The sequence below is a fragment of the Carcharhinus amblyrhynchos genome, chromosome 2 (assembly GCF_965287045.1).
Source record: "Carcharhinus amblyrhynchos chromosome 2, sCarAmb.v2.hapA, whole genome shotgun sequence".
Lineage (NCBI taxonomy): Eukaryota > Metazoa > Chordata > Chondrichthyes > Carcharhiniformes > Carcharhinidae > Carcharhinus > Carcharhinus amblyrhynchos.
Window position 1 is genome coordinate 95185596 of NC_137325.1, and position 16986 is coordinate 95202581.

At 42.1% G+C, this 16986-nt stretch overlaps 1 protein-coding gene across 11 annotated transcripts in view; it reads left to right on the forward strand.

Moving 5' to 3' along the window:
* The window catches only part of tpk1 (thiamin pyrophosphokinase 1), a 360013-nt gene that overhangs the window by 188591 nt on the left and 154436 nt on the right, over nt 1-16986 (forward strand). For all 11 annotated transcript variants that reach the window (XM_080209334.1, XM_080209377.1, XM_080209387.1 and 8 more), the window contains one exon: nt 10173-10268. In XM_080209334.1, coding sequence (XP_080065460.1) covers nt 10173-10268 — 96 coding nt within the window. The remainder of the gene's footprint in view (nt 1-10172; nt 10269-16986) is intronic.

Sequence of the window (16986 nt, forward strand, 5' to 3'; positions counted from 1 at the left end):
TTGTGCCCAATAATACAGCCAATGAACCGGAACAGCCAACAGTTTGTTCTGCAGTGCAGCAACCGAAATGGTAAGAGTCGAATTGGACTTGCTGGAAGGCCACTGCCCCCAACTCGACATGTATGCCCAAACTATCAGGAGATGTGTCAATGCCAAATTCATCAGCCCCGAACGTCACCTAAGCACAATGAAATGCCATCTGTGCTCTCAAGACCAACCGCAACATTGTCATCAAACCAGCAGACAAAGGAGGAGCCACCGTCATACTGAACAGAACGGATTACTGCAAAGAACTGTACCAACAGCTGAACAACCAGGAACACTACAGACAGTTACCTGCAGATCCAACCCAAGAACACACCTGCCAACTCAACAGACTAATCAAGACATTTGATTCAAACCTTCAGGGCACCCCCTGTGCTCTCATCCCACGTACTCCCTGCGTTGGAGATCTCTACTGCCTCCCAAAGATACTCAAGAATAACACATCCAGCTGTCCCATCATATCAGACAATGGGACTCTGTGTGAGAACCTCTCCAGCTATGCAAGAGCATCCTGAAACCCATCGTACAAAGAACCCCCAACTTCTGTTGCAACACTACGGATTTCTTACAGAAACTCAACACACATGGAACAGTTGAACCGTGAACACTCCTCATCACAATGGATGTCTCGGCACTCTACACCAGCATCCCCCACGACGACAGCATTGCTGCAACTGTCTCAGTACTCAACACCAACAATTGCCAATTTCCAGAGGCAATTCTACATCTTGGACCACAATGTCTTCACCTTCAACGACCAGTTCTTCATCCAGACACACGGAATAGCCGTGGGGACCAAATTCGCACCTCAATATGCCAACATCTTTATGACAGGTTCGAACAAGACCTCTTCACCGCACAGGACCTTCAACCAATGCTATACATTAAATAAATCAATGACATTTTCTTCCTTTGGATGGCGCAAAATCACTGCAACAACTATATGACGAGAACAACAGGTTCCAACCCATCATCAGACTCACCATGGACTGCTGTCCAGAATCAGTTACATTCTTGGAAACATGCATTTCCATCAAGGACGGTCACCTCAGCACTTCACTGTACTGCACGCCCACGGATAACCTCATGATGCTCCGCTTCTCCAGCTTCCATCCTAAACACGTTAAAGAAGCCCCCCCTTATACAAAGTGTTTGCTTAGATGTGGAGGATCGCAACAGACACCTACAGATGCTGAAAGACACCCTCATAAGAATAGGGTATGGCGTTCGACTCATCATTCGACAGTTTGGACGTGCCACAGCAAAAAACTACACCGACCGCCTCAAAAGACAAACATGGGTCACGGCGGACAGAGTACCCTTCGTTGCCCAGTACTTCCCCAGAGTGGAGAAGCTTCCGTGGAGCCTTCGACATGTCATTGATGAAGACGAACATCTTGCCAAGGCCATCCCCACACCCCCACTTCTTGCCTTCAAACAACTGCACAACCTCAAACAGACCATTGTCCGCAGCAAACTACCCAGCCTGCAGGTGGACAGTGACCACAATACCACACAACCCTGCCACAGTAACCTCTGCAAGACATGCTGGATCATTGACATGGATGCCATCATCTCATGTGAGAACACAATCCATGGTACATACACTTGCAACTCGGCCAACGTTGTCTACCTGATAAGCTGCAGGAAAGGATGTCCCGAAGCGTGATACATTGGTGAGACCATGCAGACGCTATGACAACAAATGAATGAACACTGCTCGACAATCACCAAGCAGGACTGTTCCCATCCTGTTGGAGAACGCTTCATCAGTCAAGGGCATTCAGCTCTGATCTTCGGGTAAGCGTTCTCCAAGGCAGCCTTCACGACATACGACAATGCAGAATCATTGAGCAGAAATTGATAGCCAAGTTCCGCACACATGAGGACGGCCTCAACTGGGATTTTGGGTACATGTGACACTATTTGTAACCCCCATAACATGCCTGGGCTTATAAAATCTCACTAACTGTCCTCCTTAGATAATCTACACCTCTTTAACCTGTGTTTAACCCTCTCTCCACTCGCATTGTCTGTACCTGTAAAGGCCTGATTATCTGTTAAGACTCGTATTCCAACCATTATCATGTAAATTGAGTCTGTACTTATATATGCCTTGTTTGTGAACCCAACTCTTCACTCAACTGATGGAGTAGCGCTCCGAAAGCTCATGCTACCAAATAAACCTGTTGGACTTTAACCTGGTGTTGTGAGACTACTTACTGTGCCTACCCTAGTCCAACACTGGCATCTCCACATCATCGCTTCTGGGATTCAGTTCTTTAGTCCATGTGGTAGACCAAGACTGCTGCTATTCAGTGGCTATGTGAGTGGCATTTTCCACTGACAAGATACTGCTGTCAGTCCAAAAAGATGTTCTGCCTACCACATGATTGACCAACATTGAGTATAAGTTTCAATGACAGTACAATGTCAGGTACTTAGGTCACATGTCTTAATGACTGGGTAAAGGATCGAACATCATGTTCCTTCAGTTGTTTGTAATAGACAGGGTACAGCCCATACTCAGCCAGCCCCCACTCACAAAACCAGAAGAAACAACATATACGCTATTAGGTCTGATATCACAATGGGGCAGTATTTGCTACACAATCCTGAGTATGCTAGTAGCGACACTGACTATCAATTTAGGATAACCAGTCAAAATCATAATGTGGCTCAATTACCCTTGCAAGAAGCAATATATATTTATACATTCTCTACAAACAAATGGAATATGTTCAAACCTTGTACCTTTTTCGGACTATTCAGGAGCTTGGAGAGCCTGTAGTTCCCTATTGCTTTTCCATGGCAATGCCTCAGCCAATCAAAGTCAGCTTGTCAACCAATCAGCACCCTTTTATCCTGTAGTATAAATTGGTGTGTGTGTGAAATTTGCTATTCTTGCATTTGTCCTGATGAGTGCAAGACAAAAAGTGTGAGCAGCCTGTCTCCCTTTTCATCAATATTCAAGTTCTGTACTGCCAAGTGACCATTAAATTACATGTGTTCTTTTCCCCAACAACAACTGTGAAGCAATTGTGATGGTAATGCAAGTTGATCCAAATGTGATCAATAGTAATGGGTAATTATGCCACTTCAATTTTTCAAATATTCACCTGGATATCAGCCTTTTCGCCTTTAAATAATTGATGTAAAAACATGGTTAGCATGAAATATTTTTGCTGTGTTTTATAGAATGTTTGAAAATGTCCGCCATTCCAGCCACATTTCTTGTAGCTGTCATCCATGCATGAAAGGACATGCATTCTGTTGCCAGGTTCCTGTCAGTATTGCTCTGAAACCAATTGTTAGGAGATGTATGTGAGCTGTCTTTAATGACCTTTTAACTGTTCCATACCTCTCTCTGAAAATTTCTGTTTTGTATTGTTGCCTTTCTTTGATGACCTGATTGAAATCAGTAGCTCATGTGTAATCCTTGTAGGGCTGAGACCATGTTTGACCTATCACTGGCAGGTACTCTTGGGCCTCAAACATGTTTTGATTTGATTTATTATTGTCACGTATTGGATACAGTGAAAAGTATTGTTTCTACCATGCTATACAGACAAAATATGTTGTTCATAAAGTACATGGGAAAAGGAAAGTGTGCAGAATATAGTGTAGTTACTGGTAGGGTGAAGAGAAAGATTAGCGTAATATATAATAGGACCTTTCAAAAGTCTGATGATAGCAGGGAAGCAACTACTTCCCGATGGAAGAAAGCGGAAGAGAGTTTATCCGGGGTGCATGGGATCCTTGGTTATGCTGGCTGCTTTCCTGAGGCAGTGGGAAATGTAGACTCAGTGCCATCCCAAATTTGTGTTGGAATAGTATTTAAACAGAGATACTCTCCAAATTATATTTATTAACTGTCATTCTCCAAAGTGTTCAAACTTTCCAGTTCCTGAGTTGAGCTTACCAGTTTCATTCACCTTGTAAGGACACATTTACACAGCAGTCTGGGACCAGTTAGTGCAGCTACCATTCGAACCAGGAAGAACCTGTTTACACTGCTAGGTTCCTGCCTGACTGTTCCATTTAGGAGGGACCTCTGTTCATGCCTGAATATCTTTACGTGCAAAGGTATTTTCTAAAAATTAGAAGCTTGGATATTTAAAATTCCTACATTACAAAATTCAAAAGTACTTCATCAAGATGACCTGTAACCATGAAAGGCCCTAAATAAATAAAACTCTGTCTTTCTTTTGAGATGTGGAAATGCCAGCATTGGACTAGGGTAAACACAATAAGAAGTCTCATAACACCAGGTTAAAGTTCAACAGGTTTATTTGGTAGTAAATGCCACTAGCTTTTGGAGCGCTTGCTGCTTCTTCGTCAGATGAGTGGGGAGTTCACCTGATGAAGGAGCAGCGCTCCGAAAGCTAGTAGCATTTACTACCAAATAAACCTGTTGGACTTTAACCTGGTGTTGTGAGACTTCTTACTTTCTTTTGAGAGTCAGGAAAGGAGATTCCCTGTTCGTATTATTGTTTGAATTTATGTAAGGTATGTTTAAAAAGCTCCTGAAGATCCAAAGCACTTTAGCCCTTGTATAACATGTTTTGCACCAAACTAGAGTTACATTGTATGCAGTGTCACACTAGAGTTACGTTTAATGCAGTGTCAAACTGTAATGATATGTGAACACCACCTTCAAAGATTCTCACTTTGTTTAGATCTGAGAACGGGTTGGGCCATTACTGATGATTGAATCAGTGTAAAGTTAAAATCACTTTGCATCAATGCCAATCTTTCAGTATAAAGCGTAAGCGTGATTCTATTAGTTCTTTGAGGTAGGTGGTTGTAGGTTCAAGCCTCAGTCTTAAACTTGAGCAGGTAACCTATGTTATATTTCAGTAAAATAAATAAGGAGTGCCACCTTTGTTGGATGAAATTACCCACACGTTCAGGTGAACATTAACTCATGACATTTGTCCAGAAAGGAGCAGGTATTTTTCTTGTATCATGACCAACATTCGTCCCTCAACCCTAATGGGTCCTGCACTTATGGAGTCTGAATGGAGGTATTGCAGCCAGGCGGAAAGTGGACTGAGTGCAAGGGAGAGCCAGCCAACACACACAAGCACCCAGCAGATTGAAACTGCCAAATCTGTGGGATCTACTCTCCTTATTCTCACACTGTGACCTCCTAAGAAACTGGCTTCTCAGCAGGCAAGGCATGAGCCCAGTCTTTGAAAAAGTGTGAACCCAAATTGGCCCACGTAACCAGGTGCGAGAGAGATTATGGCACAGTTTTTTTAAAAAAAGTGAATACAAAGGCTGGATCTGGCTGTGGAGATAAAGGAAAATAATATAACTGCTGCTGCTTCTGTATTTCTAAATGAATTAATTGACCAGAACTGACTACACAATGCACATAGCTATTAGTGAGAGTTTGGATTAAGATCAGTCTGGTGGATTCTTGTCACCAAGACTGTCATATGTGGAGCCGAGGAGGTTCTGCTGAATGTGCCATTTTGTGATGACCATATCCTGTGGAACTCTGGTTGTATGGGAGTCAATGATGGATGAGAATGGGAAACTAAATTCAAAAATAATAAGGAGCTGGATTTCTAGGTGAAGAAGTTCAGAGCTATGAAAGATCTTGTGGTTGAAGTCCATGCCAAAAAAAATGTTGAGTGCACTACCCAGAAAACCTGTGAGATCTGTCTTTGTTTATCTACTATTTAATGTGCAATTTATAGCTTATATTGCCTATAAGCGACCTGTTAATTTATTAATTTAATTTTAATCTTGGTCTGATTGCTAAAGTAAAAGTTACAAAATGAAAAGTCCTTTGGTTTTCTTGTTACGGTCATTCACTAGATTCAGTTCTGTAGATTTGATGTCCGCAGGGATCCGAACACAACCAGCTTCACCAATACAGACTAACTGGTCATTCAGTCACTTCATTGCTGTTTATAGGTTTCTGCTTGATTTCTAAACAATAGTTACTGCATTTCAAAAAGTAACTGTGGCATGGTTCTGTCAGTCCCGAGGTTGTGAAGGGTTTCATGTAAATGCAAGTTTTTTTAAAACAAATGCAATCTAAATGTTTGAATGCTCTGATAAGATTTATAACCTCTGAACAATTCTGAAAACAGGTAACTCATTTGCATGAGTTTTGCCCTTTAACATTTATCATTAAGTGGTTTATTCTGTTTTCATTGATGGACAACAGAACCAAGCTTTATTATTTCATACATGTCTTGCACGCAGGTTCAGAAAAATAGAAGTAATTTTCTACAAACCTTTGGATAGACAAAGATATGTGCCTGTGATAGAAATTGGAAGCATGAGCCATGAAAATATATACTTTTCTCATTTTTAGATAACTGAAGAGTCAAATATTCAACTGTTTTAGAATATCTATAAATGATATTTTTAAAGCTATGGTACAATAAATCTGAAGTGAAAAGATCCTTCGAGCCCAATATACATGTATACAAGGGTAATAACCTCCTGCTCAGCATGATGAAGCAAGTTAAGGTTCAGGCAATTCGGCACATAGTTAGAGGTATTCCACAGACCTGTTTCTCACATTTAATAGGTTGGTCTATGTTAGTCTGGAAAAGTGGCAAAGCAGCTGCAGCATAGTAAGCAAATATATGTAGAGGAAATTTAGATGTATTTGTGCATAGGTATATTGAATGTATAATTATAAAATCCTTCAGAATTTATGTGTGAAACACTGGAGGATGACTAGCTGCTATATCAAACAATATAAATATCTTAAACTGTTTGACGAAAGCTGAATGTTAAATAATCCAATACCATTGTGAAGTGGCTAAAGGTCAAGCTAGGGTCTGATTGCTTGATCAGTAGGGGCCTCTGGTGAATATATCAAACTCCAAGGGTAGAACAAAACTACAGAGTCATGCCAAAATCTCCCAACATAGCATGTGGGTCCTAGCTGGAGGACATAACATAAGGTCAAGGAAGATAGTGTTGAAGAAAGGTTTAGAGAGAAATAGTACCCTTGCTCAGGTGCCTGTCAAAAGTATGTTTCTGAGGATAGATGCTGTATAAACCTGACTTTGTGTGAATATGTAATCTAAAAACCATTATACAATCATAAAGGACACTCTCCATCATGTTAACAGAGGCTCAGAATACTAAACGACACAAAATGGCTGTTGGCTGAGTTGCCATATTCCTGAACACAATTAGCTGGGTTAATCATATCTCTGAATGCAAGCTTGTGGAAATAGCAGAGACAGTTAGAACATAGAACATTACAGCGCAGAACAGGCCCTTTGGCCCACGATGTTGCGCCGACCAATTAAAAAAGCAATGACCCTCTAACCTAAACCAATCCCTTTCCACCCATAAACCTATCCACGGATCTCTTAAACGCCCCCAAACTAGGCGCATCTACAACTGCAGCAGGCAGGGCATTCCAATCCCTCACCACCCTCTGGGTAAAGAACCTATCTCTGACATCCATCCTATTATCTACCACCCCTTAATTTAAAGCTATGCCCCCTCATGCTAGCTTTCTCCATCCGAGGAAAAAGGCTATCACTGTCCACCCTATCTAAACCTCTAATCATCTTATATGTTTCAATAAGGTCCCCTCTTAGCTGCCTTCTTTCTAACGAAAACAACCCCAAAGCCCTCAGTCTCTCCTCATAGGACCTCCCCTCCATACCAGGCAACATCCTGGTAAACCTCCTCTGCACCCTCTCCAAAGCCTCCACATCCTTCCTATAATGTGGGGACCAGAACTGCACACAGTACTCCAAGTGCGGACGCACCAGAGTTTTGTACAGTTGAAACATGACGTTGCGGCTCCTAAATTCAATCCCCCTACCAATAAACGCCAAGACACTGTATGCCTTCCTAACTACCTTATCTACTTGATTCCCAACTTTCAGGGATCTTTGTACACATACACCTAGATCCCTCTGTTCATCAACACTATTCAGAGTCCTACCGTTAGCCCTATACTCTACACATCTGTTATTCCTGCCAAAGTGAATTACCTCACACTTTTCCGCATTAAACTCCATCTGCCACCTCTCGGCCCAGCTCTGCAACTTGTCCAAGTCTCTCTGTAAACTATGACACCCCTCTTCACTATCTACCACTCCTCCGACTTTGGTGTCATCAGCAAATTTACTGATCCACCCAACTATACCCTCATCCAGATCATTTATAAAAATTACAAACAGCAGTGGCCCCAAAACAGATCCCTGAGGCACACCAGTTATCACAGACAGCAGGAATAATCGTAGAAATAACAGAAGCTGGGACAAGCAGATGGTCTTGGCTGTCTAATGGAAACCAGACACATAAGATTAAGAAAGGTATTCACAGACAGTGATAAGGAGACCCATAGAACAAGGATCATTGTAGACTCAAGGACTCCAAATGGGGATGGGGGATGGTGGGGGTAGAAAATAACACTAATGAGGTTTCATGAAACATTATCCATGACACCATGAGCTGATCATGCACAAACCTATCTTACGTAATGTTGGATTTCAGTGGCTACATAACTTGATGTATGTAATTGATAAATAGATAATATTGGATGATGTCCAGCCAGGACGGACTGTGTAGATGTTTAGAAAATATGTAAGAATGGATGTTGTTTCTTTGTTCGACAGAGAGAGGTGCGAGGCTTTAATAGAGACCATTTCCCCACTGGCATAATAAACCGTTCGAAGTGAGGCCCAGCCCTGATCACTGAATGATTTATTTGAGATTCTCTCCTGCTGATGATAGCATAAGTCGGTTGCTTTAATCTAGTGAGAACAGAGTAATACGTTTCACTCAGTTTGCATTCAAATAGGGACCCATATTTAGTAAATGCAGGGAGGATGTAATTCTACATGGCTAGATGGAGAGATAAGGCCTCCTTGTCTCAAAGGATGGTTAGGTATTCATGACCAAGCCAGGGCCAGGAACAGGAGGCAATAATGACCTGATTAACAGAGATACCCACCCAAGGCCATAAATGATGACCTAGCTATTTGTCACCAAGGCTGGCCACTCAGATACCCCTGCCATAACTAATAGTTACTTCAATTGGATCAAGAGGATAATGTATGTAATCAATAGACCTTAGGTTTGAATTGTGTCTGGCTGAGATGGGCCGAGTAACTGTGTAAAAGTTGATGATTTTCTTTGGCTCAGTGCAGTTGTATTTGGGCTCATCCTGTGACTTTTCTCTGCTGGTGTGAGAACTTAATAAACTGTGACATCTGAAACAGACCTGAATGTGGAGTGATTCCTCTGAACTAATTCATGCTAACACTCTATGTTGGAATTTTTGATCTTTTTTCAACTGGAGTCAATTTAGTGGGGAAGCAGACAGAGCCCAGAAAGCTAAGTTTTATTAATTTTTATTTTAACTTTACTCTTGGGGCTAAACAGAGCAGGAGTACTTTGCTGGGCTCATGAGATAGACTTAGGCTTCCCTCAACATGCATGAGCCTTTCATCCCTCCTTTCCCAACAATAAGACAGACACACAAGTCTCCAATAACTGATCCCATTAGTTCCTTGTTCTTATTGACTGGCTTGCTGGATTTTTGGCTATGACTGAAAGCACTGAAAACAGATGGGAAGTCAGCCAGCAGGATTTAACTCATAGGAATTGAAATGGGAGTGAACAAAAACCAGCAGTGGTTGAGTTTTCAACACACTATTTATACTCGCAAAATTAGCAGAGTTCAAATCAAGGCCTGAATCTTTTTGTTATTTTGTAATTTACATTTGGATAGGTTGAGGTGGAGAATGTAACCCTTGTCCACCGCCCATCACCATCAAAAAAAAACCCTACCTTCCCTTCTCTGGGGTTATCTGTGGATTGGAACTTTATGCAAGTGATGAAGATCACTTGTCAGGCTTCTGCCAATTCTGTTAGATAACCAGTTACTAGCAAGTGGTAAAAGCTACCCATGGGATAATCTGAATACAACTTTTCGTTGTGGGAAAACATCTGTGCTTTGCCCAGTTCTTCTCCTGACATGCCTGAAAGGTAACTTACTATTTTAATTTATTAAGCCGACTAAGCCACAGAAGAGAACCTGTCATTGCATTTGATTGTGGAAGCAAAATATATAGGATGTTAGTCTATTTCTTTGTCTTCAATAATCTCTCCATTCATTTTTCTAGAAGTGTGAAATCATTGATACACCGGATCAGGACTTCACTGACTTCACAAAGTGCTTACAGATACTACTTCAGAAAGTAAAGGAACAAGAGCTAGAGGTATTATATAGATGTGCAATGTTTTAGAGTTACTTCAGGTGACTCTGGATCAGATTGGTTTTCAACATTTTGTTTTTAAATCAAAAGCCCAGCTCCACTGTAAAAGTAAAAATTGAAATTTTCACTTATATAGAATATTCTAACTGGCATCTAAGCTGTGGCATTGGATTTTACTCAAAATAATTTATAAAATTCTCCCAAATGTTCCACCAAGTGTCGATGGATCAAATGTCCTAACTTGTTGCAGCGAATGAATTGCTTTTCCTATTCCATTTCGGTACAGATGTAAAGGTTGTGGAAAAGGTGCAATGCAAATTCACTGGGATGGCATTAGTTATGAGGGGTCGGTGTAGCTCAGTTGGTTGGACAGCTGGTTCATGATGCAGAACAATGCCAACAGCACGGGTTCAATTCCCATACCGGCTGAGGTTATTCACGAAGGCCCATTTTCTCAACCTTGTCCCTCGCCCGAGGTGTGGTGATCTTCAAAGATGAGAATTGCTTCTGGTCATCTGGGACAATGCTGACTTTACCTATCAGTTATGAGACATTGTAGTTATGAAGAAAGAATAGGATTGTTTCATAAGAGGTGTTCAAGTCAGGCAACCCTGACCTATACAGGAAAGAAAGAAGTCTCATAACACCAGGTTAAAGCCCAACAGTTTTATTTAGTAACGCAAGCCGCTAGCTTTCGGAGCGCTGCTCCTTCATCAAGTGAGTGGGAGTTCTGTTCACAAACAGTGCACGTAAACTCAATTTACAAAATAATGGTTGGAATGTAAGTCTTTACAGGTAATCAAGTCTTAAAGGTACAGACAATGTGAGTGGAGAGAGCATTAAGCACAGGTTAAAGAGATGCGTATTGTTTCCAGACAGGACAGTTCTTGCGATTTTTCAAGCCCAGGCAAGTCATGGGGGTTACAGATAGTGTGACATGAACCCAAGATCCCAGTTAAGGCCGTCGTCATGCGTGCGGAACTTGGCTATCTGTCTCAGCTCAGCGACTCTGGTTGTGTGTCGTGAAGGCTGCCTTGGAGAACGCTTACCCGAAGATGAGAGGCCGAATGCCCGTCACCGCTGAAATGACATCCTTTCCTGCAGTGCATGAGGTAGACAACATTGGCCAAGTTACAAGCGTATGTACCGTGTACCTGATGGATGGTGTTCTCATGTGAGATGATGGCATCCATGTCAATGATCCGGCATGTCTTGCAGAGGTTGCTGTGGCAGCGTTGTATGGTGTTGTGGTCACTGTTCTCCTGAAAGCTGGGTAGTCTGCTGCAGACAATGGTCTGTTTGAGGTTGTGTGATTGTTTGAAGGCAAGAAGTGGGGGTGTAGGGATGGCCTTGGCGAGATGTTTGTCTTCATCAATGACATGTTGAAGGCTCTGGAGAAGATGTCATAGCTTCTCCGCTCCAGGGAAGTACTGGACGACAAAGTACGACATTGTCCAGATCATCGACATGGATGTCATCATGTCATGTGAGAACACCATCCACCAGACACACGGTACATACTCTTGCGACTTGGCCAATGTTGTCCACCTGATGTGCTGCAGGAAAGGATGTCCTGAGGCATGTTACATTGGGGATGCTATGACAACAGATGAATGAGCAAGCTCAACAATCACCAGGCAAGACTGTTCCCTCTCTGTTGGCGAACACTTCAGCAGGCCTGGGCATTCAGCCTCTGATCTTCGGGTAAGTGTTCTCCAAGGTGGCCTTCACGACACACAACACAGAGTCGCTGAGCAGAGCCAAGTTCCACACACATGAGGACAGTCTCAACCAGGATCTTGGGTTCATGTCACACTATCTGTAACCTCCACGGCTTGCCTGGGCTTGCAAAAGCTCACTAAATGTCCTGGCTGGAGACAATACACATCTCTTTAACCTGTGCTTAACCCTCTCTCCACTTACATTGTCTGTACCTTTAAGACTTGATTACCTGAAAAGACTCGCATTCCAACCATTATTTTGTACATTGAGTTTGTGTCTTTATATGCCCTGTTTATGAATGGAACTCCCACTCACCTGATGAAGGGACAGTGCTCCAAAAGCTAGTGGCTTATGCTATGAAATAAATCTGTTGGATTTTAACCTGGTGTTGTGAGGCTTCTTTCTATGACCAAGCCAGTTCTGTCTCATCTTACCAGCTCACCAAGGATCCCCTGTGATTTCAGCTTCAGCCTGCCTTGTCAAAGGCCTTGCTAAAGTCCATGTAGACAAGATCCACCTCCCTGCCCTCATCAGTCATTTTTGTCACTTACTCAATAAACTCCTTTACACAAAGCTCTGCTGCCTGTCAGTAATGTTTCCAAATGTGAGTAAATCCTGTCCCTAACAATCCTCATCAATAATTTTCCTATCACTGGTGTAAGGCTCACTGGCTTGTAATTTCCCATATCATTTTTGTTGTCCTTCTTAAACAAAGGGACAATATTGGCTATTCTCCAGTTCTCTGGGACCTCTCATATGGAGGAAATTGAATTGATTGAAGAATGATACCTTAGGAATCCTCTACCTGAGACGGCTGTGAAAGCTCATCGATTCAGCATGTTCAAAACAGAAATCAACTGATTCCTGGAGACAAGTGACATCAAAAGAATATGGGAATAGCTTGGGAAAGTAGTTTTGAAGTAGATGGTTAGCCATGATCTAATTAAATGGGGAGAGATACAAAAGTATCCAGAGGGGCAATTTTTTTCACACAAATGGTGATGAGTGTCTGGAACAAGCTGCCAGAGGTAATAGTAGAGGTGGGTACAATTTTGTCTTTTAAGAAGCATTTAAACAGTTACATGGGTAAGATGAGTATGGAGGGATATGGGCCAAATGCGGGCAATTGGGATTGGCTTAGGGGTTTAAAAAAAAGGGTGGCATGCACAGGTTGGACCGAAGGGCCTGTTTCCGTGATGTTAATTCTATGACGCTATGCCTCTATGAATGGCGGACCAGGCTCAATGAGCTAAATTGTCTACTCCTGCTCTTCTGTTCTTATATACATGGAAATTTCCCAGGAAGTTTAAACCTGTGATGCGTTGATTTCCTGCTGCCTGGGATTTTCCACCATCAGTTCCAATACTGAGCTTGGGGCAGATGCTTAGGCCAGATAGGGAAGACTTACCTGGTTACTGACCTAGGAAACATTATATAGTTTTAAACATGGTGTAATAACTAGCTAACTCCACAACCAATTCTCCTCGAGTCAACCATCTCTCCTCCCCCACAACCTTCTGACAAACCTGCCAGCCCCCAACTGCTCAACTACTCTCCTGAGGGGCAATTCAACTACCCCTCAAATCCAAATTAATCTGACTAACCTCCTCCAACCTAACCTGATTACTAAAACTACTCAACTACCCTCTGATCCAACCCACTAACCAGTACTGCCCCCTGACTACTTAATTACCATCTCAAACAACCCAACTGCCCCCAACACCCGCCTCCTCAACCACAGGACTTTCCCTAATCACTTGAGTCCCACTAACAACAGCTCTCAAACCTTCCTGGTTGCAAAATCCCTTTTCAAATAGGTTAATAATCACTGATCCATCTAAATTACATATTATAGGATACTCAGCAAATGAGAATACTGCATGTAGAGTGCGTTTTAATATTACCAAGAAAACAGAAATTTCCCTGCAGATAGATATCAGACATCTGTGAGATGTTTCTGCCTACATCACACTGCTGAGGCCGACCTATTCTTGTACCCTCTCCACTTGAGTGAAACAGCTCGCCCACTCTGCAGCACTTGTGATGTCTGTACTCCAGTCCTGCCTTCCACTCAAGCCTTACATTATTTTGCCAACATCCTGGCAAGTCTCTGCAGAACCCAGTTTGAGAGCCATAGTCATGTAATAATTGCACCTCAATATTGCTCCCAAATACATTAATAAAGTTTAGATATCCCACACAATCTCCTGCTCGTGACCTTGACAAGCCAAATTTCAAGGTTTTTTTTTGTTCTTTGGATGTGCTGTTTAGGTTGCTGTTAATTCCAATTCCTTGCTGCCTTGTGAATGTTTTCCCCTTAAATCTTGATTTATTGCTAAATTATAGACATGCTCCTATTGTGAACTGATAGTCATTAAGAACTGAATAGCGATTGCCCAAGATAATTTCACACAGGATGCTTGCAGTTAAGAAAGAAACTAATACAAACTACAGTGTTTGAGGTCAAGACCCAGGGGAAAAACATTGATCCAAGTGGCGAGTGATGTTTCTGACTTTGGATGCTATCTATCTCCTGAAGTCTGCCATTTTGAATGTACTGCATTAAAAGATAAACTTTACAGTGCTATTTTTGAGTTTGTTTTATGCAATGTGCATAATCAAAATTGCTCTCACTTTTGAGCATCTGTGTCAAATTTCCTCTTAACCCTCTCTTTGGTCTCCTCCAATGACTAAAGCCTCATATGTCTCTGATATCACCTTCGTAGGCTGGCACGGACTAACTCCATGGCTTTGACATCCTTTTCTTGAAATAGGATAACTTCTCAATGACAAAATCATTTATTTCCTGATTTCCACCAAATTTTTCAACTACCCTCCCTCAAATTGTCAACAGCTTTCAAGGGCCCAAATATAAGCCAAAAATTCCCAAAGATTTTGCATTTGTTGAATAAGGAAAATGAAAATAATTATTCAACTTGAATAAGTTGTCTTTCTTGATTCTATTCCATGATCACAGAAGCTTGGAAACCATAATGTCCCACTCTACAATTGCAAACGTTTTCCCCATATCATTGCTGTACATGGTGGGAAAGGTATTTGCCTGCATTGCTGTTGTCAGATTATATCCCAAATCCCAGTGTGGTTTCAGAACTAGAAGAACCATAATTGACATTATCTTTTCAGTACTGCAGTTAAAAGAAAAATGCTTTGAATAAAGGACATCAATACATATTGCCTTCATCAGTTTCACCAAAGCATTCAACCACATGAGCAGAGGTAGTCTATTTAAGCTGCTGAAGAAAATTGCTTACCTGTCGAATTTGCTCAATGTGATTTCCTCTTGTCATGATAACATGATGGATAAAGGCATCTATAATGGGGCACCATCAGAACTTTTTGAGCTCCACAGTACAGTCAAACAGGATTATGTTCTTGCACTATAATGTTTGGCATATTCTTCTCTTTGCTGCTGTCGTATACTTTCAGGTCATTTACAGATGGTGTCTGCTTATGTATTGGGGCTTATGGAAAACTGTTTAGTTGTGCCACCTGCGATCCAAGAAGACAGTGTGGCAACTCCTCATCAGAGAGTTGCTGTTGATGCTGCATTAGCATTCCATGTTGAGGCACACCTTTCGCAGCAAATAGACAAGTTCTCTCACACCTGTAAAGAGTTTGTTTTCACTATCAGCATCAGGAAGATATGTGTCGTTGTTCACATATTTCCATACTGGCATCAATAAGCATTGACAATGTGACACTGGGGGTTGTTGGTAGCTCCACACATCTAGATTCCTCAATTACAGGCAATCTTTCACTTGATGCGGAAATGAACACTCTCATTGTAATGCTGAAGCTGAGTAAGGGATTGGAACAGCAACAACCAGATTGAGAACACTGAACTGCCATGCCTGCATCTTCATTGCATTCCTCTTAAGTGGTGAGACTTCAGTGGTCAAAATATGCAAGAGAAAAGGCTGAACAATTTCTACCTTCACTGTTTCAGATATATACTTGGCATCCCTTGGCAAGTCATGGTTACTCATCACAGAGCATGCTAATTCCATCAGCAAACACTCCTTGCGCAGGCTTGGCCATGCTTTTTGGATGGATGATGCACATCCAAAGATGTTTTGTATCATGAACTGGCCATTGGCTCACGTGCTGCTGGACGTCCATATTTCCACTATAAGGACACCTGCAAGCAAGATATGAAGATGACAGACATTGACGCAGATACCTGGGAGAGAGTCGCTGATGGACGTGACCTCTGGAGCTTTGCTGGTGAGGCGAAATTGAAAGCTAAGCTGGCCAAAAAGAGGGCCCGGAGAAAACAGGGACTAATGAATCGTGCACCTCCTCAGTCCACTGCTTTCCTTTGCAGCAAATGTGGCAGAGATTGCAATGTCAGGATGTAGCTCATGAACCACACCAGGGAAAGTTTAGCACCAAGTTGACCAACGCAACCCAAACCATTGTCACAAAGAAACCTCTCCTCTTCTGAATCAATTATTCATCAATCTGTTGTTAAAGGACATTACGTCACATTGCATTAACTCTTTAAGCCTAGGATCAAATCTATTTAATTACAAGTCTGTGAAGGAAATGGACTTATAGATTTATAGAATCCTACTGTGCAGAAGAAGGCCATTTGACCCATCAACTCTGCACTGAACATAATCCCACCCAGGCCCTACTTTCATAACCCCATGCATTTACCCTGTTAATCTCCCTGACACGAAGGAGCAATTTAGCATGGCCAATCCACCTAACCCACATATCTTTGGACTGTGAGAGGAAATCAGAGCACCCAGAGGAAACCCAAGCAGGCACAGGGAGAACGTGCAGACCCTGCGCAGATTGTGACCCATCCAGGAATCGAACTTGGATCCCTGGCGCTGTGAGACAGCTGTGCTAACCACTGTGCCACCGTGCTGCCTTTTTGAGGAAATCCCTTCTGATTTTACATAATCATACTTCTTGTTCCTAAATTCAAATACACAGACCAAGTTAAATAGATTGATTGCATCTCTATTAG